The sequence below is a fragment of the Gigantopelta aegis genome, chromosome 14 (genome assembly GCF_016097555.1).
Source record: "Gigantopelta aegis isolate Gae_Host chromosome 14, Gae_host_genome, whole genome shotgun sequence".
NCBI lineage: Eukaryota > Metazoa > Mollusca > Gastropoda > Neomphalida > Peltospiridae > Gigantopelta > Gigantopelta aegis.
In genome coordinates, this window is record NC_054712.1 from 10709841 (window position 1) to 10733430 (window position 23590).

Here is a 23590-nt window from a genome sequence, read left to right on the forward strand (position 1 = left end):
ATCTATTTATTATAATTTATAATGCTACTCTATGCTAATGATAGAGTTATTTTGGCAGCATCTTTGGACGACATAAAAAAATCACGTGTTTCAGAATACTGCGATAATCGGAAACTAAAAATAAATATTGAGAAGTCAAACATAATTATTTTTGGCTTAAAACCAGTAAATAAAACAGAGTATTTCTACATCAAAGATATATAATTAGATATTGTGGATAGACATAAATACCTCAGTCCGTCCCAACCTACTTTTTTTGTTGTTGTTGTTGTTGTTGTTGTAAATTTCAGTTTTCTTTGACGTAGGAAGAAAGGTAAATGTTTGTTTGTTTTGCTTAACGATACCACTAGAGCACACTGATGTTTTAATCATCGGCTATTGGATGTCAAACATTTGGTCATTTCGACATGTAGTGTTACAGAGGAAACCCACTATATCTTTCCATTAGTAGCAAGGGATATTTTTTATATGCACCATCCCACAGACAGGATGACACATATCATGGCCTTTGATATACCAGTCGCAGTCGTGGTGCACTGGCTGGAACGAGAAATAGCCGAATGTGTCCACAGACGGGGACAATCGACCGAGCGCTTTGCCACTAGGCCGGATAGCACAAACCATGGCCTTTGTTGAACCAATTATGGATCACTGGTCGGTGCAAGTGGTTTACACCTACCCATTGAGCCTTGCGGAACACTCACTCAGGGTTTGGAGTCGGTATCTGGATTACAAATCCCATGCCTCGACTGGGATCCGAACCCAGTACCTACCAGCCTATATACCGATGGCCTACCACGACGCCACCGAGGCCGGTTAGTCCCAGATAAATGACTGGCTAAACAAAAAACATTTAAATGAAAGACCTTTCAGTTGTTACTGTTTCTGAACGACTGAGATATCAATACTTACAAACTAACCTAAACTATCCTTAATGCATTTCCTACAGGATACCTAAAATAGAACATGTACTTGCCTGAAAAACTTATTATTTACAGCCTCTCAAAACTAATAATAATTATTTACTGATTGTATCTGGCAGACAGCGGAATACTGAACGAAAAGATAGAGGATGATGGACAACATGTGGAAGCCGGGGAAAACCCCCCACAAAAACCAACACTCTTCAACAACCCCAGGTAAATCTAATTTCAGCTTAAACAATGTATTAAATTTTCTATTCCACTGGTTTCTCATCTGAGGCATTGGTGACTTTCGAATAATCAGAAGGAGTTGGTTGAGTAGATTTTCCTGTAGGAGTTGGATGAGTAGAGTTTCCTGTAGGGGCTGGCCAAGTAGAATTTCCTGTAGGATCCGGATGAGTAGAGTTTCCTGTAGGCGTTGGTTGAGTAGAGTTTCCTGTAGGAGTTGGTCGAGTAGAGTTTCCTGTAGAAGTTGGTTGAGTAGAGTTTCCTGTAGGAGCTGGCCGAGTTGAGTTTCCTGTAGGAGCTGGCTGAGTTGAGTTTCCTGTAGGAGCTGGCTGAGCTGCATGTCCTGTAAGAGGTGGTTATTCAATAGTCATCAATATCTGGGAGTGGACTCTTTTCATCTACTGGTTGGCGTGGATTTCTTTGAGGCGCTGGCTTAATACGGCGTCGACGTCGATGAGGAATGGACTGGGTGCCGGGACCACCATGCGCGGCACGCTGAAAGGAGAAACTGAATAGTTAACGACAGAAGCGGCTGGATGCTGAAAGAGTTGCTGAAAGAGTCGCTTAGGCAATGTACAGGTTGAGCAATGTGCATGTTGTAGGATACAGTAATGCTATGAGAAATCTCTCATGTATAAAATACAATGTAGAATACGTTTTTTGAGAGGTCATGACTTCATCTTAGCTGATCGACTGTGCCACATAGTTTGACTCCACGTAGATCTTAATACATCTTTCGAATCATATTCTAATAATTGTAAAAATACCAGCTGTCAATTCTTATAATTAATGTCATGATAGAGACAGCCTAATCCCTTTTTCCAAAAGGATATTGCAGACATTCTTAAAAATGTGTTCTAGGATCGATCCCCGTCGGTGGGCGACATGGGCTATTTCTCGTTCCAGCCAGTGCACGACGACTGGTAATTCAAAGGCCATGGTATATGCTATCCTGCTTGGTCCATATAAAAGATCCCTTGCTATCAATGGAAAAATATAGCTGGTTTCCACGCTACGAGTCACTTTATGTCAAATGTACTAAATATTTGACATCCAATAGCCGATTCCGACGCCATATAACCGTAAATAAACTGTGTTGAGTGCATCGTTAAATAAAATAGTTCCTTCCTTCCTTCCTTCCAATAGCCGATGATTAATAAACCAATGTGCTCTAATGGTGTCATTACATAAAACAGACTTTAACTGTGGGTTCTACTCCTTCCCTGGATTATCATATGAGAGCTGCTTGCTTGCTTGCTGGCGCGCGCGCGTGTGTGTGTGTGTGTGTGTGTGTTTGTGTGTGAGAGTTTCTCTCTGGCTGTGTGTTTTCTCTGTCTCTGATTCTCTCTCTCTCTCTCTCTCTCTCTCTCTCTCTCTCTCTCTCTCTCTCTCTCTCTCTCTCTCTCTCTCTCTCTATCTCTCTGTGTTTGTGTGTGTGTGATTTATCTCAATTGCTCTCGCCTTTAGGTTTTACCTAGTTAATATTAAAATTGTTTAAAAAATAATTCTGCTACACCCGTAATTAAAATGCATAATATTATTCCTCTCTCAATATTTGTGTGGTCTTTAACCATATGTCCGATGCCATATAACCGTAAATATAATGTGTTGGGTGCATTATTAAATAAAATATTTCCAATAGAAATGGTACGAACAAGTATTAATCTAGTTTCCCACTAGTTTTGTTGAATAATTTAGGTGCATGCTTTATTTTGTCGACATATCTCTTCTAAATTTAAAATATGAAGGTCGCTTGGCTTTTTTAAATTTTTATTCCATGCTTACAAGTCGGAAATACGAGCTCCGGCGCGTTTCGGACGTTATTTTCATCGCGGAAGTTGTCGAAACAGTAATTACGAACTCATTCGGAGGCAGCATTAGGTCTGCGCATTTCCACGATTCGTTTAGTTATGATGGAAGTTATTCAGTCCGATTAGTATCATTGATGTGCGGTGTGTTGTAATACGTAGAATACTATACTCGTTCTCAAAAAAGACCGTTTATATTAAAACCCGTGATTTCGATCGTACATCCCCAGAGCTGGCTTAAGAATCCGCGGGGCCTGTAGCACAAATAACAGAGGTTCCCCCTTCCCAGGATATATATTTTGCAACATCCATCGGGGAGAGGGAGAAAATGATGTGTGTGTGTGTGTGGTGGGGGGGGGGGGGGGGGGGGGGGGGGAGAGGAATTTACAGATCACCGCGGGGCCCCTGAAGCGCGGGGACGGTAGCACGTGTTACAGTTGCTACTAGAATAAACCGGCTCCACTCGTGATTGACGAATGAAAACACACTCGTTGTAATATACATGCTATCTCACGGAAACCCGTTTAGTATTATCTATGTCTGTCAAAATTAAAATTGCCTTCACCTTCCGTTTTTGGCGTTTCATAAATACATAGGTCACAATGACAATCGCCACAATAACCACAAAGCCTGAGACGCAGCCTTTGACAATCCACATAACGTCAGAACAGAGGTTGGAGCCATCTCCACAGTGGTCGTGCAATGCACACTCCAGGTTACCGGGGATGCAGCGGCCGTTGTCACACCTGAAGTCAGATACTTCACACGGCTCTGAAAAATACACACACAGTTAAAGTAGCAAACCCTAGTTTCAGCCCGTGAAACTGGACACCAAGTTTGGTTAATCTACAAACCTATTTCACCTCGTTGTTAATAAATTTGGAACAAGCTATAATTATTATCTTTTATTTTGTTGCTTGTAAAATATGCTTATTGTAAAATGTGGGAATAGGCCTTAATATTGGCTAATGACTGTTGGCTAATCCCCAGATCTCAATTTATTAGGCTATTATTATTATTGTTGTTGTTTGTTTTTTGAACGGCATAAATATTGTTAAAACCAGTTGTATAAAGTTACAATGGAAATGAAAACATTACTAGACTCGACTCTATAACCGTTACTTCTCAAATGTACATGCGTTGCAAAACATGGGAAAAAAGCATTTAGTGGTATTACAAACACCAAGATGACTCAAAACACTTTGGATATTCGAAAATGGACATTCTAAACAATAAAATGTAAGTTATGTCTGATGTCAATAGTCAAACACGACTATAACGTTAAAAAATACGTAACAGTGAAGAATGTTTATAAAGTGGGGTCTGCGACATTAACCCTGCACTGAAAACATATAAAAGTGCAAAAAAATTACACAGTGGAAACTAGAAAAGGAAAATGATATTTAATCGACGAAACCACAGCATATTTGGTTAACAATTTGGTTTAATTAGCCACTTTTAAATCATTTTCAAGGGAATATTCCACCAGTGTTACTGCCAGAAGGTAAAATTAATTACCATAAAATCTTGGAAATTAAGGATATATTTTAATTTTTATTAGATAGATGATACTAAGAGAACTGCTGTTTAATGTTAGTCAAAGCACATGGAATGGAATGTCCAATTTCAAAACAACCAAACACATAAACATCTAGTTGTGGCAGTTATGGTAAAAAAAAAAGTTAATTATGTACCCTCAAATTATATTCTGGCAGAAAGCCTGTGTGGTGAGAAAATTATATCCAGTATGAGCCCTGCAGGACAGTTCATACCACAGCCTTTGGTATCCTACAACACAATGTACCTATGGGGATGGAATTAAAGAGTGAGTAAAGTGAATGCATTTAAGATGGCACAAAAACTTGACATGTGGAAGGAGTTGTGTGATGACTACAATGTAATCCGCGAGGAAGGAACTCGAGGAACTGAACATACCACAGCATAACATATCAATGTCAAAACAGGTGAACAACACTACAGTACCTATGTGCAATCAAATGAACAGTACTACAAGGTAATGCAGTATTAACTGCACCATGAGCTAGAGATAACTGCAACCCGGAGAGGACATTATTTAAACCTGTAGTTTTATATTCCTGGTAGTAACGGGGCCTATATGGGGCCATGGCATATTTTCCGTGACCTCCACCTACTTTCCCTGTGACCTTGACCTATTTTCCCGTTCTCTAGACACGGGCCAGTGTCATACTGACTCGGCTTCGACCTACTGACCCGGCCCTGATCTACTTAATACTGGCCCGATGAGTAAAAAAATGGCACCAGGTTCACCTGATTGTTATTCGACAACGGCACCAGGTTCACCTGATTGTTATTCGACAACTGCGTCAGTTACTACGTCACTGTTAGAAGAACGACGATTCGTTTGGATCTTTTGAGAAAAATAATTACTTCGTCACTGTTAGAAAGAAGATTCGTTTGGATCATTTTGACATCGGCATTGCCAGATAAAAGATTTGTTGCTGGATCAGTCGAATAGGGATATAATAGGCTTATACTGAACATCATATACACCAATTGTTGTATGTATTGATTTTAGAAATTTATTTATTTTTTATGTCTAGCATTCATCGCAATTACCTATTAAAGGGATTTATCAGTTCCATTAATAGTGATTCTCGTTAAAAATATTACTTTTTGCTTTGAAATATAAAAATAATACCTTGCGCTGAAAAACCTATGAAAATTACAACCAAATATTTTCATTTACTAGAAGAAAACCCCCCAAATGATTTTAGATGAAAACCGAATGAAAACGTAACGTCACAGTTCAATACGTATATAAATATATCTATCATTCTTGGTGGAAGACAACAGTGTACGTACTATATTTAACCCCTGGAAATCCCTCTTAACATTCGAGAACAGAATGTTTTGGTTTTTTAAATTAATTAAAACCGCTAAGATAAGGTGTCGGATCGATTAGTTTGTTACTTATTACAATTTATTATGACTATAACAAAATATTGGAGTTTAAACTTTAGCACAGCATCTTGAAGTTGAAACATTGTATCAGTGGCGATAATTGCATCGGCATGTTAAACTACAACCCAGACGTGTTCTCGGTGCACGTAAAACATCGTGTACATTTAAAACATTTTAATTTTATATATAAACCTTTATAAATACAAGTAAATGTTTTAAACACTTGCCAAATCACAAATGCAACACACATCAAATCCCACACAGAAACATGTTTATATCCTGACGGCATTGCGAAACTTGAAAAAAAAAAATCTAATAAATCTAGCATTTTGTCCTCACGGAACAGTACACATGTCAATCGACACAATTGGGATATCAGAATCGCGTGTCACGTAGAAACAGTGTATAACATTTCATTCGCCAGAAATGGAATACGCACGCCGACCTGGTGGCCTTTTCCAAAAGGAAATATTATCAGGTTTTTTCTTTTCTTTTCTTCCTTTATTCGTGTTTTTTCTTTATACGTGTTTTTTTTTATGTAATCAGTCGAATTCTGCACTATAAAATGTACTACAAGTATTTATCTTTGAGCCGATTGATTTGTAAATTTCACACAAAATTTATATTATAATTTTTGTTGTTGTTGTTGTTGTTGTTATTTCCAAAACACTTTTACACAAAACTATTTAATACCTTTTCTTAGGGGGTATTGAGTTCGTTTCCTAAGAAGAAACAGTTTTTTAAATAGTACATTTTTAAAGACATTTTTATTTATTGAAAGTTTCTTTGTTATGTTAAGAAGTGTTTTCAAGCAGAATGTCCTTATTTATGCTTTGAAAGTAATCATGTACTTTGTAAAAAAAAAGATTAATTGATTTGAATACACATATTTATTTGTAGTATTCCTTTAAAGATGTATTGTGTTTTTGTTTTTGTCAATGTGTGGATGTAAGCTAGAACTATTAAAAATACAGAGATTGTGTAATATTGCCAAATGAATGGTTCAATGCTACCCTGAACACCCGTCTTATAATATACTACTCAACCTTTGCTAGGGGTGTATTAAATATATGTCATGATGATCAATTTGTGCACATCTAAAATTTGTGTAACGATCAATGAGACTATATAGTTTAAATGGTCCATACATCCCCACAATTATGCATGACTGAAGATAAATATTTCATCCATTGAATACAATAAAGAAAGCAAGAAAGAAATGTTTTATTTAACGACGCACTCAACACATTGTATTTACGGTTATATGGCGTTAGACATATGGTTAAGGACCACACAGATATTGAAAGAGGAAACCCACTGTCGCCACTTCATGGACTACTCTTTTCGATTAGCAGCAAGGGATCTTATATATGCACCACCCCACAGACAGGGTGGTACATACCACGGCCTTTGATATACCAGTCGTGGTGCACTAGCTTGAATACAATAAATGCATTTACTTTACTTGACATGTCTTTCCCAATATTCCTAGCGAAATTGAGTAGTATATTTCAATCATTTGCAGTATATTGTAATGAAAACAAAACTCCAAGCCTACATCCATCCGTCATTCGATTCGAGAGGGACTTGTGTGGACTAGTGACATTTTGGTTTGGTTTTTCATTTATTTCTAAATTACAGTGACTGGTCTCCCTAGAGACACCTACACATGAATAATGGACCCACATTGGGTTACATCGAGAGACCTTAGAGACGATATGTGAATATTATTATTAGTGATCATTTCTCTTCATCAGTACTGGAATCATCATCGGTATCGTCATAGTTTACTTTATCCAAATATTCGCTGATCCAGGAACAATACTGATTTAATTTAACACATTTTTGGTCTCGCATCTCTGTTGGGATTCACAAACTGTAAAATTGTGTTCGTGTTGGGGCCTTTGTTAAAGTAATGCATATATGTCAGAAAACTGAGTAATTGTCTTTAACTAACTTCCATTGCAATGTCTTCATGTTTCTTTCGATTGCATCTTGGGACATGTTTTTTTTTTTCTTCGTAGCATTTCCTCTTGCTTTCGAAGTAGTCACGATTGATGTCGAATTCACGCTCGATCATCAGATGTAGACCTTCGTTTTTCAGATCGGGTGACGACTCGTCATTTTCCTCCTTGCACGTTTTAAATCGCAGATGTCACTGCAAGTCACTCCAGTCTTTAAAGACCACACCACAAGTATCACACGACTGCATCCTCTTCACTTTTTTTTTCAGATAGGGTTCTACCTCATTATCTTCTCCGTCGTCACTTTCGTAGGTGGGTATGCCTGGTAGTTTTCTCTTGAATGCGTTCCTTTGCAAGATTTGCATAGTGAGCTGTTACGTTTGTACTTTTATACCATTCAGACCATCCCGTCTCTAAACCACTAGGTCAAAGGCGCCAATGTTCGGGCGTGGTCGGTTTCAAGTCCACCAAGATCTGTCCGTAGGGCCTGTGGGTAGCTTCCACAAACCGTTGCATCAAATGACGATTGTTTTCCGGAAACATCTACTGTGCCAACGTCAGAACGTGCTGCTTGTCGATGGGGTTGTTGAACTGCGCTAGGTAATGGCAGTTTCTTCTCTGTGTAGGGTGTTTGCTGTGATAGAGGTTCTGGTAGATGGCAATCACCGATAGGTTTCTCTGGTGACTTCCTTCTGAGAACAGGTCAGTGATGCGAGAATCTTTATTAGCCATACACATCAAGTTGTCCAACACGATGAGATTTCTGACTCTGGAATCCAAATAACGATCATTTTCCAAATTCTAAGGTATGCCTTTAACAAATTTCACTGGAACGATTACCCTAATGATGTTGTAGAGGGGCTGCCATCGTTTGTATAGCCAGATGATGTGTTGAGACGGTGGGAAGATTTTACCATCCCTTGGCAGTCTGTATATCAAAAATATCTTTCCATACGAAGTAGGTCCCGACACGATCATGGTGAACGGATGTAACAACCTTAGAGGTTGCTACTGCTGTTACTGCTGCTGCTGTTGCTGCTGCTGATGGAGAGGTTTATTTTCAGATTCCAAGAATCCATGTTTATTTCTTACGTGCCGAGTTAGGTTGTGGGTCAAAAAATTTTTTTAAATTATTATTGTGTTGTTGTTTTTTGTTGGTTTTTTTGCAAATATGACACTGATTCATGATCTTGTCTGTTCAAATACTCAAAATTTAATGTGTTTTGTTCTAGGATGTCTTAAAACTGTTGATATAGGTGGTATGGTTTCAGTCTATTTCAATGTAATAGGGTTTTTTCACGATTTATAATTGGACAAAAAGTAGAGAAAATCTAACGGTACTTCAAAGTAGGAGAGTAATTATCGTAGTTGTTAACAGTTTGTTTCGGACTTTAATATATATTATCAGAGTTTCTGCCAGAAAGATATTTTTGGGTATGGTGCTATGGAATTGAATATTTGCAATATGTGTGATGCGTGCAACCACAGTAATGGGGACCTCAACCAGAAAGAAAATGGGTTGGGTTAAGGTTAAGAAAATCAAACAGTAATGATAAGAGTCATTAATTTTGTCAAAATCTGCAAAACAATTGTGTATGGCGCCATACCCGTTTTACCCTCTTCTAGAAACCTTGAATATTGACAATACTGAAACACACTCTGATAATTATAATAATAAGTAGTTAGTAAAGATTACAGTGTAATGTACCCATGAGAAAGCTAAATGTACATGTATTAAACACTAGTAAGTTAGTAACTATAAATTGCCCATGGAAAAGGTAGTAAACAGCAACATGAATCCACCATCGTTGTCGGCATGGTCACTAGTAAACACCACAGTTATTGTCTGTCCAGTTGAGGCATAAGATTCCCCAGGTATAGTATCCCCACACAGGTGGCCTGTTAATTCTAAAAAAAACAGAAGAAAAAAGAAGAATTATTATTAACAAGATATGGCAACTTAGTGGTTTCTCGTAGACATTTTCCAAAGCATGATACATTGTAGACTACACCGATAGGCAACATTTTCAGCTTACAATACATTACACACAAAAATTCAGTTAGAATAAAATTAAGTTTAATAATATCCCTTCATAAATAAATAAATGAACAATGCTAAATTTATCAACCATATTTCATTAATTGTATATAATAATGCACACACACACACACACACACACACACACACACACACACACAATGTAACACACACAAATATATACAAATGTATACACATTGGCGTAGGGAGGGCCAGCAGCGATGGTTTATATATATATATTTATCCTATAACTTACCCATGATAACCATGTCATAAACCCATGTTATAATTTACTTTATAGTGCCAGCGATATCTCCTACAAAAGCCTTTAATGGGTGATAAATATATGTATATATATGGAATAACTGGTTACTGTCTGAAGATATCGGCTTTACCCTGTGAAGGTTAGAATGGCGAATGCAGCGAGGCTCTGCCGAGCTGCATTCGCTATTTGACCTGAGCAGGATAAAGCCGATATCTTAAGACAGTAACCAGTTATTTCTTTTATCCTGCAATCCTACAGGAATATTCGGAAAATCATTATTTTTTCCAGTTTTGTGTAGGCAAAGAGAATATTGTCAACCTAGCAATGCTTTTGCCACATGACATCATACAAGATACATGACGTGAGTACGCTAGCTACATTCTGACACATTAACAAAGCGTTTCTAAACTCTAATTCATAAATAAATATTCAAGTTTTGTATTGTTATCGCAAAACTAAAAGTTATTTATATTTACTGTACTTCAACAGATGATTATGAGTATGTTTATTGAAAAATTTACTCTGAAATACTCGGTTCGAGTCGGGTTTATGTCACGTGACCTATATTTTTGGTCAGTGACCGAAAATATAGAGATTTATCTAGTCATATCTTGCCAATTTATAGTGATTGCTGGATAAATATATATGCGTGCCTCTCCCCTCTCCCCCCCCCCCCCCCCCCCCCCCCCCACACACACATACACACTTTTTGGCATCTTCCTACCGTGTTACTAATATTCAATCTCACCACAGTGTCAGGAAGTTAACCATGTTACTAATATTCAATCTCACCAGTGTCAGGAAGTTAACCGTCTTACTAATATACAATCTCACCATAGTGTCAGGACGTTAACAGTGTTAGCAATATTCAATTTCACCATAGTGTCAGGACATTAACCGTGTTACTAATATTCAATCTCACCACAGTGTCAGGACATTAACCATGTTACTAATATTCAATCTCACCACAGTGTCAGGACATTAACAGTGTTACTAATATTCAATCCCACCACAGTGTCAGGACATTAACAGTGTTACTAATATTCAATGCCACGTCACTGATTATGAACCCATTTAGCCACAGGTGGTCTCATAGCAGATTATCCTACAACTAATAAAACATGAAACGTCATAAATCGTGCATAAAAGCACAGGGTTGAGTTGTGTTTTCAGGTATTAGATGTCATGGTATGTACTGATGAGATGTGTCATACATACTTTAAATCGGATTGTCCGCAAAGGGGTATTAAAACATGTAGTATTCCAGTGACTTTAAAAAACAGTTATCGCTGAAGAAAACACAGACGTTCTCATTCTTCTCACCTGACCCACGCTTTATTTTTGCATTATCATAGTTTGACACCCAATAGCCAATGTATTTTTCGTGCTGGCATTTCGTTAAACATTCGTTCATTCCATTCTCCTCACCTGTATCCAACGGAGATCCTCCGTCGAACAGCTGCATCCAGTCACTGCACGGGTCAAGGCCCGAATGTAAATTCAGTTTAAGCAGTCGGACCAGCATCCTCTGATTTGGAGGAGCAGTCAACACCAAGAAACAGTCCATGTTATTATCGTAACGCGATGAGCTAGTAAGTTCCAAGAATCCGGATCCAGAGTCTTTCATCAGAAGGTCATTGTTGCAATTCTTATCCATGAAATCTGTAAACAAAAAGCCATTCACCATAAGCGTACGACAAAATTCTTAAATTCGTGAGAGAGAAAAAAACATAAGAGATATTCGGGCAAAATGAGCTTGTCTGAACCCTTGTTTCACCATTTCCATCAATCTACCCACGATATTAGTTGTAACCCTTGAAAAAATACGTAGTGGTTCGTTTGCAACCCTATGTAGCTGTTTGATAGTAATGCTAACATGAATAAATGTTATAATCCTGATTCGGACACACACACACACACACACACACACACACACACACAAATGGGAGCCCGTACTCCTATACCGTCCGGGAGTTAGACGGACATTTATAGGGTTATGAACGCTCTCAGATATTACTCTTTAGTCCATACCCGTGAAGCTGTGATGTCACACTATTGTTCTAGGTGTAGATTATTTTTCAAGAAGCAAGACTTGCGAAACAGTGCAATTTGAACTTTTTATCCATTCAGGTCAGACATTCTAACTCACTACTGACAGAACGTATTCATTGTAAACAAGTACAACGCTATAGCCCACGAGGCCAAACATCTGCATCTTGAAATAACTATGTAATTTAAGTCTTATAAACCTGATACTAGTGATATATTCAGGCGGAACACAGCGAAGATTGTCGGAAATCAGAGATTAAACGTTTAGCACGTATATCACTCTTAATGCCAGCCATCCACTGCCGAGGATTTCCTGACCAAATCGTTCAGGTTAGGTCCGAAAGGATCCTATCGTTTTGGGTTATTAGTTTTGTAAATATTCTTTGCCATTTTAACCAATATTTTCATTAAACATTGCAACATAGAAGTCAATTCAGCAGTCACGTAATTTGATTTAATGAATAATGGATTAAGTTGGAGAATGCACTCGGAAGTGTAGATTCCTGAAAAATAAATAACTCGCCCCTACGGGGATCGTGAATAATTTTTCACGAATCTACACATCCTCATACATGCTCCATTACAAAGCGAAAACACGGAATGGCTGACTACCACACGGTAGACAAATATTTCCGCTCTAATACAACAAACAGTCCAAGTTTGACGCTGAATACATTTACATTGATCGTTTTTGATCTTTGTAAATATTGTAGAAACTAATTTAATGGCCCTCGTGTTCTTTTCATAAATTCATACACCTAAGAATTTTATCATTATGAATAATGACGTGATTTTCTTTAAAATACAGTTAGTAATTTTTGTTCTAGTTGGCTACAGGGCCCTCTTCCACCAAACGATCTTAGCCCTAAGATTGCCTTAAGCGCATAGCTATCCTATGAACTTAAGTTGATCTTAGGGCTAAGATCGCTTCGTGGAACGGGGCCCTGATCAATAACTGGGACGATTTTGTACAAGACATGCATGCGTTATTATAAATGTCGAATCGCAGTGGTTCCACTTTCTGCAGATAAAGATCGCTGTTAGTGTAGTGCACACATTAAAGGGACATTCCTGAGTTTGCTGCAATGTTTTAGATGTTATCAACAAACAGATACGTTTTGACGACTGTAATTGCATAGCAAATATATTTTTCTGCATAAAATATTAGTAGATGTATATTAAACGTATTTCTGATCGTTCTAATATTGGTACTAGGTTGAATTTCATTTTATTTTCTAAAAATTACTTTTTCGTACGCACGAAATTATTTGAAGACAAAATCCAGTTTGTGCTTCTTACAAATATTAAGACGACCAGAAACACATTGAATATACAGATGCTGATATTCTAAACAAGAAAATATGTTTAATATGTAAGTTTAATCGTTGAAATATTTTATTAGTCGGAAACATCTTACAATGCAGCAAACTCGGGAATGTCCCTTTAAGACAACGCTTCTTTCGCCCTGCTATTTAAAAAAGGTATCACATATTACTTCCTTATTTCAAGCCCTGTCTTTGTCGGATTTAATATTAAACTCTTTTGGGGGGTTTTCAGTGAACAAATTATAATGTTCTTTTAAGTGTCATCATAGTTAATGACAAGCACAAGAAGTATTAGCAAAATGTTTGAGTTAAATAATGAATAAATGTAAATAATAACAACAGCTGATGCATAACTATTATTACAAGAGTATTACAAAAGTATTTATTGAACTGCATCGTTTTCATATACAGAAATGTACTATTTGTCCCACTCTGCATAACACACGACACGTTTCTTAAACAAGTGTTACATCTGAGTATTGACACCTACACAACAATAAAAGCTAGAACTCCTCGGAATTAAATATCTCGCTAACCTTAAATTTATTCTGTGTCGCTCATAAGATATTCATCCCAATGCACGTTAAAGGCAAATCAATTAAATTTTAAATTTTAACTTAATAAACTTCAAATTGTTTTTAAAACATTCATATAACCAAAGATGTAACTATAAATTAGGATTCATTGATACAAAATGTGTACCGTGGCAAAAATGGGCATATATTCAAAAACTTAACACTGAGTTAAATGCTAATTAATAGTACTTTAATTAAACACTGAAATTTTGAAATAATGTTTAAAACATGCATTGTGATAAACATACATACAACATATAGGCATAGCTATAAACCAAGTTTCAATGTAGTAGGACTAATAGTTTTTGAGAAATGGGGCTAAATGTAAAGTATAACGTTCGAGATAAATGTAAACGTTGACACCGTCCCCGACGTCGCCGGAAACGTAATACCTATTTCTTGTTTTTTGTTTACCTATGTTAAAAACACACACAAAAACCCCCCACATTTTCCTCGTGATTTAATATCAGGCCCGTAGGCCCTCATTTTTATGGTTGTATAAAATGTGTTGTGCGACAGCGCGAGCGCCACATGCCCCGATGCCCCGTAACGAAAAGTAAAAAGTATTAAACCCCTTCATAGCGATTCTGGCGTGTTTTCGGCTTATTACCTGAGACATTTAAAGTCCCGAAATAAAAACTGGCTCCTACGGGCCTGCTACTCTAAACATTATATTTTGTTATTTTGCATCATTTGTGATAAACTTACCATAATTTACTTCAAAACTTTTTATAAAAACGTTTTATAGAAAATTCTAGGGTGCCCATGAAATGTGTGCTCTATATAAAATTCGCAATGGATTTCGCAAGAATTAAAAATGGTTTAAAAAGTATAGCAGAAGGGTTCACCTTGACCAAAAATCCCAGCCTTGGCTCCCTGACTATTAATTACTGATAAATTTTACCCACATTTTATCCAGACATAAATTGTGCAAAAAAACAACAAACAAACAAACAACAACAACATTACAGCGATTTCATATACTAGATGATAAACATGTTACCTATCTCGACTTCAATAAGATCTCCTAGGACAAAAAACAACAACAACAACAACAACAAAAAACAACTGTAGCATTTGGGTTAAATCCCTCAAATCAGAAAGACAACAATGCTGGGTAGGATTCGGTTTATTTGGCAACCGTCAAATAAAGGTCCTGAAAATAGTATATAAAAATATGTAATATAATATAATTGGTAAAACACCGTGTCGTCATCCTCATACAATGCAAATGTTATACATCTCACAACTTTACAAAATACACATCGTCAAGGATACCAAGTTATAGATTACTTAACAGTTATACGTTATCAGAATAAACATGTATATACATCCAAAACCTCATCCGTGGACATAACCCACTGATTCAATACAACATAAATACACTACTGGTTCATCGATCCAGCTTACAAAATGACAAGCGCTGGCCAACACGCTTGTGAAACCAACAACACACGAAAAATGCGTGCGTTGTTACTGGAAACTATACACACAAACACCTATAAATAGTTAAGTTACACACCTTGGCTGTGGGCTATGGACCGAACTGGTTGCCGAGTATTAATGACAATTCCTCATCCTATAAACAAACATCATAATATAAGCGAAAATATATAATGGTTAGACCTATATATATATTTATCGTTATTGTATACAATATAATTACCCTAATAATTATTGTCTTTACAGTTAGTAAATTAAGAATATATATTTAAAAATACATTAAAATTACATTAAATATACTTTTAAATACTTATAACCACTACCTTTCCCTAGTGTCAACTACATTATCAATTTATATCTATCCATAGTTAAAACAGATTATGATTTTTATTTATCAATAGTTAATACAGATGATTTTATATCTATCAATAGTTAATACTTAAATCATAATGGAACATAATGTGCACAATAATTATATAAATATATAAATTCATGTTAGTCAAACCTGTGTAACCGTCGCAGAAAAGATGAAAAAATAATCAAGAAATAGTTGAGAATTATGTCGTGTGTTGATGGCTTGCTGTTCAATGTGAATGTGGCACGGACTAGCCGTGACCAATGTCACATGACACCAGAATAAAATATCATTGGCTAAACTCCAATTTGACTGGAAAGAAAGGTTAGGGCGTTGTCTAATAGGGTATTCTCTACGACGAATATCCTAAAAACAAACGAAATAACCCATTAATAAAATATTATAAAATAAGTAGCAAATAAAATAAAACATATATACATACAGTGTTATATATTTTTACCCCGTTACATACTCCCCCCAGTTTAAAAAATGACGTCCTCGTCATTTGACATCAAATTGTTTCGACGCACTCAAAACAATTTTGTAAAACAGCATTCACTGCGTCTGAAGGCATCTGTTCAAATAACCTGTTTGAAGCCATGTTAGCCAGGAACCCAGCCCGATCTCTCCAATCATGATTCTGCATCATGACAAAATCTCCCTGGGTGAACCACTTAGGAGGACGTCTCTCCCTCGTAGATCGCCTGGGAACCGGTATAGGGCTTCTTGAATTGGTATCAGATTCCAGAGTTGAATCAGAACAAGGAACATCTTCTGCTGGCTTTTTTTCAACAGGTCTGTGATCTGTATCAGCGTCTTCTAGAGATGATTCCCCATCTTCTACTGTAGAAGAGCTGCCTGAACGCACCGTACTAACAGATTCTGAGTCAGCAGCGGAAGGGGTGCTGACCTTTGTTAGTGGGACCGTTGACTCCATAACCGACACTACAGAATCCCCATAAAGATCAACATAATCTTCATCTACTGACGAGTCCAATTCGTCATCGGATTCTGGTGAAGGTATCCTTGCCGCAGGTATTGTTCGTGGTTTTGGCTTTGGCTTAAGTGTTCCAGATTTGTCGTCTGCGGAAACCGGAAGAGATCCTATTGGCAAACAACAGATTTCTGTGCAGTGTTCTGCATCGACCGTGTCCATCCTCTTTACGAACTACAAAGACAGGGATATCCTTATTCGGCTGGTTTTGCACAATATAAGGATCCTCTTCCCACTTATCCGCAATCTTGTGTTTGCCATCAAACGCCAAGCAACGAACTAACACTCTATCCCCTATCTGTAGGATTGAACCACGCACCTTGAGATCATAGTTTTTCTTTTGATGCTGTCGACTATGTTCTGCTGCTCTGACTGCTAACCCATAAGAATCCAGTAATCGTTTTGCGCAAGCCTGCTGTGTAGTCACTCAGGTTCTTCTCACCCTGGATCGATTCCAACCCCAGAGCAACATCTACAGGAAGTCGTGCATTTCTGCCAAACATAAGAAAGAATGGTGAAAAACCTGTCGACTCATGTCTAGTACAGTTATAGGCATGAACTAAGGGTGCTACGTGACTCTTCCAATCAACCTTCTTACCTGGATCCAAGGTGCCAAGCATATCCAGTAAAGTTCTGTTGAATCTTTCTGTCATGCCATTACCCATAGGATGATATGGCGTTGTTCTAGACTTATTGATACCTGCAATGTCACACACCTCTTTCAACAGTTTACTTTCAAAGTTAGCACCCTGGTCAGAATGTAAGCGCTGAGGAAAAACCATAGTGAACAAAGAAATGATTGAACAAAACTTCTGCAGTGGGTTTTTTGCAGTCTGGTTCTTTGTAGGTACGGCTTGAGCATATCTTGTGAAGTGGTCTGTAATGACCAAGATGTTTTGAAAGCCACCTTTGGACGTTTCTAGTGTTAAAAAGTCAATACAAATAAGTTCAAGCGGCTGACTGGTGGTTATGCTTACAAGTGGAGCTCTGCTGTTTGTTGGACCCTTACGTCGCAAACACCTACCACATCTCTTCACCCACTCATCCACACTCTTGGACATAAACGGCCAAAAAAAAAACGATCTTTCAAAAGAGAAAGAGTTCGCTCACGTCCCATATGACCAATATCATCATGCAAACCTCGCAATGCTGCGTCTCTAAACTTTGTAGGAAGCACTAATTGCATCTTCTCTTCTCCCCTGACAGTAGTCGAGAGCGATAAAGAACACCTCTATGCAGCATCAAAGTGATCAAGCTCCCTGTGCATGGACACGGCTTCTGCTGTACGAGGTAATGCATGCAATGGTGGCCGTCTACCTTGAGTCATGCTTCTCAGGAAAGGTTCAATAGTAGAATCTTCAGTCTGGTGGCGTCTCCAATCTCGGGACGTCATGCTGTTTATCGAGGCACCCTCTTCATCATCATTGTCAATGACACCAGCTGACATACAAAGACTCTCAACATAACAGGGAATTTGACATGCCGCAGAGATAGCTTTGATGGATTCTGCTGTAATACCAATGTGCATCACCTGTATCGTCCTCTACCTGGAAGTCGAGAAAGAGCATCAGCATCCGAATTACTTTTCCCTGGCTTGTACAAAATAGAAAAGTCATAGGATGCTAAAGCTGCTAACCACCTGTGCCCTGTGGAATCGAGCTTGGCCGTTGTTAAAAAGTATGTGAGGGGATTTGTTATCGTATACACCACAAACTTATGACCATAAAGATAATCACTGAATTTATCTGTGACGGCCCATTTCAAAGCTAAAAATTCAAGCTTGTGTGCAGGATAGTTCCTCTCAGATCTGGAAACTCCACGACTTGCATACGCGATAACCCTCTTCAACCCATCTTGTTCCTGGTAAAGAACCGCACCAAGCCCCGACGCACTTGCATCTGTGTGAAGCTCAAAAGGAAGAGAGTAATCAGCATAGGCAAGTATGGGTGGCGATGTTAAGGCTTCCTTCAGTCGTTGAAAGGCAATCTGCTGGTCTACACCCCACACCCACTCAACCTCAAGTCGCTTCATCTTTGACTTTTTCTTCTGTTTGGTTCTGGTCGGTGGAAGAAGACTGTTGAGGGGTCGAGCTATTGCTGAAAAATTGGGAATATATTTGCGATAATATCCCATAAATCCGAGTAACTGTCGAAGTTGATCAGGATTTGATGGAGCTGGCCAATTAACAATCTTTTCCACTTTCTCTGGATCGACTTTAACTCCTTCAGCTGACACTATATGACCAAGATATTTCACTTGATCTTGAAAGAATGAGCATTTTTTTGGTGCCAACTTTAGATTGTAGTCTCTCAGACGTTCAAACACCAGTTTGAGCCTTTGAAGATGCTCTTCAAACGTGGTTGAAAAAAATTATGAGGTCGTCTATGAAGATACAGCACTTCTGTAAATAAAGATCCCCCAGGCAATCCTCCATAAGACGCTGGTAAGTTGCTGGACTGTTAGTCTGTCCAAAACCCATCCTGTTATACTCATAAAAGCCAAGTGGTCCTACTGTGAATGCAGTCCTGGGTTTATGCTCCTCTGCTATCTCCACTTGGTGATAACCACTCTTCATGTCGACTACCGAAAAAAACTTAGAACCAGACAAGCAGTCGAATAGTTCTTCTGTTCTTGGCAAGGCATAAGAGTCTTTCACTGTGCGCTGGTTTAACTGTCTGTAGTCAACACACATGCGAAGTGAACCATCTTTCTTCTTGGCAATCACAACAGGGGAAGCCCATGGACTATGTGACTTTCGAATAATACCTGCAACCAATAATTGTCGAAGATGTTGCTTGACTTCTTCATACATAGATGGAGGTATCCGGCGATGGCGTTGCTTGATGGGGCGTCTCATCAACCAAATTGATCCGATGTTGTACTTTTGTGCAGTGCCCAATGTCAACGTCGCCAGACGAAAATACATCCTGATACTCTAAAATCAGGTCTGTACCCCTTTGTAGTTGCCCCTCAGTAAGACCTTCCTTCGGGAGTGTCATCTTCTGGAGTAACCAATCACCGTTTATATCATTGTCAGATGAAATATCATCTTCCAATGTTACCTCATGTAACTCGCATAACAAACCCTTGGGTGGTATAACAACTGTCCTAGTCGTAACATTAGACAATCTCACTTCTATTGGAGCAACAGAGTTAAACTGGTAATTAACAACCACTGGAGCAACTTCCAAATCAGGTTGAACACATTCTCCGGCAGCTACCATCATAGCACACGTACTCCTGAAAGGAATCTTCTTGTCTATGAAACCTGAAAGAGTAACACAAGAGTTTGGTGAGATGGCCATACTATTCCTCTGTGCACTTCGAACAAGTCCCAATCTTCCTTTACTTCTAGAAAGTCCTTTGTCCTGTAAAACAATACTACGAAAGGCTAGATACCATGGAGTGTGTAAGTTTGCAACCTGTAAAAACCTTTCGCCATGTTTATGACGGCAGTCATTCAAAGCTGGAATTAAAACATTAGTCCCCAATAAAACAGGCACAGTAGCATTGTATGCGCTGTTGGGAACCACTAAGCACAAACAACACATTGGTTTATCAGTAAACCCCTGTAAAACCAAAAAGACTTCCACATAACCACTATACGGCAAAGATTCCCCATCTGCACATTCAACGTTCAAAAGTTCAGTAAGTGGGTGAATCTCTTCATCCGACAAATACTCACAGTAAAACTTTTCACTAACTGTAGACACTGTCGAGCCAGTGTCTAACAGAGCAGTGCATACGTGATCATTAACCAAAACTGATACCTCGTTGGCTTTTCCTAAAAGACCATCGGGTACAAAATTGGCAAATACAGTGGAGCTACTTTCCTTGTTTACCTTTGTTTGCTCCGCAACAAAAGTTCCAGTAACAACGCACGCATTTTTCGTGTGTTGTTGGTTTCACAAGCGTGTTGGCCAGCGCTTGTCATTTTGTAAGCTGGATCGATGAACCAGTAGTGTATTTATGTTGTATTGAATCAGTGGGTTAAATCCCTCAAATCAGAAAGACAACAATGCTGGGTAGGATTCGGTTTATTTGGCAACCGTCAAATAAAGGTCCTGAAAATAGTATATAAAAATATGTAATATAATATAATTGGTAAAACACCGTGTCGTCATCCTCATACAATGCAAATGTTATACATCTCACAACTTTACAAAATACACATCGTCAAGGATACCAAGTTATAGATTACTTAACAGTTATACGTTATCAGAATAAACATGTATATACATCCAAAACCTCATCCGTGGACATAACCCACTGATTCAATACAACATAAATACACTACTGGTTCATCGATCCAGCTTACAAAATGACAAGCGCTGGCCAACACGCTTGTGAAACCAACAACACACGAAAAATGCGTGCGTTGTTACTGGAAACTATACACCAAACACCTATAAATAGTTAAGTTACACACCTCGGCTGTGGGCTATGGACCGAACTGGTTGCCGAGTATTAATGACAATTCCTCATCCTATAAACAAACATCATAATATAAGCGAAAATATATAATGGTTAGACCTATATATATTTATCGTTATTGTATACAATATAATTACCCTAATAATTATTGTCTTTACAGTTAGTAAATTAAGAATATATATTTAAAAATACATTAAAATTACATTAAATATACTTTTAAATACTTATAACCACTACCTTTCCCTAGTGTCAACTACATTATCAATTTATATCTATCCATAGTTAATACAGATTATGATTTTTATTTATCAATAGTTAATACAGATGATTTTATATCTATCAATAGTTAATACTTAAATCATAATGGAACATAATGTGCACAATAATTATATAAATATATAAATTCATGTTAGTCAAACCTGTGTAACCGTCGCAGAAAAGATGAAAAAATAATCAAGAAATAGTTGAGAATTATGTCGTGTGTTGATGGCTTGCTGTTCAATGTGAATGTGGCACGGACTAGCCGTGACCAATGTCACATGACACCAGAATAAAATATCATTGGCTAAACTCCAATTTGACTGGAAAGAAAGGTTAGGGCGTTGTCTAATAGGGTATTCTCTACGACGAATATCCTAAAAACAAACGAAATAACCCATTAATAAAATATTATAAAATAAGTAGCAAATAAAATAAAACATATATACATACAGTGTTATATATTTTTACCCCGTTACACAACAACAAAAAAAAAACATGCAATTATTCGCAGTCTGCCTTTTTACTTTTTGTTATAGAATCTCAGCAAAGTCGATATATAGGTGACATAGTTATCATCTAGTATGTGGAATCTGTGTCACTGTAATGGGTTCTTTTTGTTTTTGTTTTGTTTTGTTGTGTTTTGGGTGTTATTTTTCAAGATTTCTGTCTGGACAAAATGAGGGGGAAATCTATGGGTAAATAAAGGTTGGAAAGTAATTTATCGTAGTTATTGCCCAAAAACAAGTTTGCAAGTTGAGAACAAGAGAGACAGCGTTGCGTCATAGCTGTGACATATGTATCGTTGATGACGTAAGTTAGTTGACATGACTGCCACCATGGAAACTATTTTTACACACAATTAACCGGATATAGGGAAACACCGTTTATGACGTCAAAACCTAACTAGGGGAAGAAATGGGGTTTTATCTTTCCCTTGGGAAAGATCATTTTTCTTTCCCCACTTCCCTCTGCCCATAGCGTATGGGTAAGAAAATGCTTTCATGGCCGTACCAACCTTTAATTGGTTTCGACGCTCCTGTATAGACTGGAGGTTGGAGCTATTCATTTATAAGGCACCTTTATGTGCTGTTTGTCCATTACAATAGCTGATAACATTACAAATGAATTGTCTGTGAAATTAATCATGGTTTGCCTGTACATTGTATTTTCCGTTAAAAATCTACGACAATCACTTTTGGCACCCTTGTTTTGGCTTCGTACACAATAAATATAGCATATCTTACCGTAATTTCACGTCAAATCCGTATTTCGAAAATTGTAAAATAATAATAATAATAATAAGAAGAAGAAGAAGAAGAAGAAGAAGAAGAAGAAGAAGAAGAAGAAAAAAAAAAATAATAATAAGAGCCACATGCATGAGTAATCTTCAAATGATTTTTTTTTAATAGCAATTTGGTATTAGAATTTTTCGACCGTTCTAAAAACGGAAACCTCATGCACACACTTTAATGTTATTGTAAGGAGATGCGAAGCGATGTCATTGGAATACTTACGCCAAAATCACCTATATTATTCGAATGCTTCGCAACATTAAAATAAAAGCAGTCTACTTACCTTAACCCCTGTCAAAATAGTTACGAGTTCTATATTGAGCAGACAAAGCTGTTTACGTGTTTTGATTTTTAATAATTTTAGACAAATATTAAACTTCAGTTTTAACTGCTGGGCCTAATGCTGTGACTCGAACTGTCAGTCAACATGTTTCGTTTCGCGGGTATTAAATTTCATTTCAACTTATTTCCGTGCAGATTACAAATACACCGGGGTTTTATTGTGTTTTTAATGCGCCACTACTGAATTTATTATTATTATTATTATTATTAATCCATGTTACTTACATGTCTTATAAGCAAACGATTGAGATAGCGTAACAGCTAAAATCACCAATAAGGGTATTTCTAACGCCATTTCTGTTATGTTCTGCAAATTCCTCCACTGTGTATGGTTAACTTATATACGAACGT

General features: G+C 37.5%; 1 protein-coding gene and 1 long non-coding RNA gene across 2 annotated transcripts; both read right to left on the reverse strand.

Annotated features, from left to right (window-relative positions):
* Nucleotides 1-735: 735 nt before the first annotated feature.
* On the reverse strand, nucleotides 736-23521 carry LOC121389386 (zinc metalloproteinase nas-39-like). The gene is made up of 5 exons (XM_041520987.1): nucleotides 23465-23521; nucleotides 11598-11831; nucleotides 9624-9774; nucleotides 3525-3730; nucleotides 736-1646 (listed from the first exon to the last, which is right to left on the reverse strand). Coding segments are annotated over exons 2-4 (381 nt in total). The 5' UTR covers nucleotides 11827-11831; nucleotides 23465-23521; the 3' UTR covers nucleotides 736-1646; nucleotides 3525-3729.
* Nucleotides 15192-16414, reverse strand: LOC121389387. The gene is made up of 3 exons (XR_005960056.1): nucleotides 16067-16414; nucleotides 15641-15697; nucleotides 15192-15274 (listed from the first exon to the last, which is right to left on the reverse strand). It is a non-coding gene; the product is annotated as an uncharacterized LOC121389387 (long non-coding RNA).
* Nucleotides 23522-23590: the final 69 nt, after the last annotated feature.

Excerpts from the sequence above, each read along its gene's own strand:
- LOC121389386 (XM_041520987.1), bottom strand. The coding sequence starts at position 11,826 with ATGGATAAGAATTGCAACAATGACCTTCTGATGAAAGACTCTGGATCC. Across the intron at positions 9,775-11,597 it reads AGGATCTCCGTTGGATACAG|AATTAACAGGCCACCTGTGT; the intron begins GTGAGGAGAATG and ends TGTTTTTTTTAG.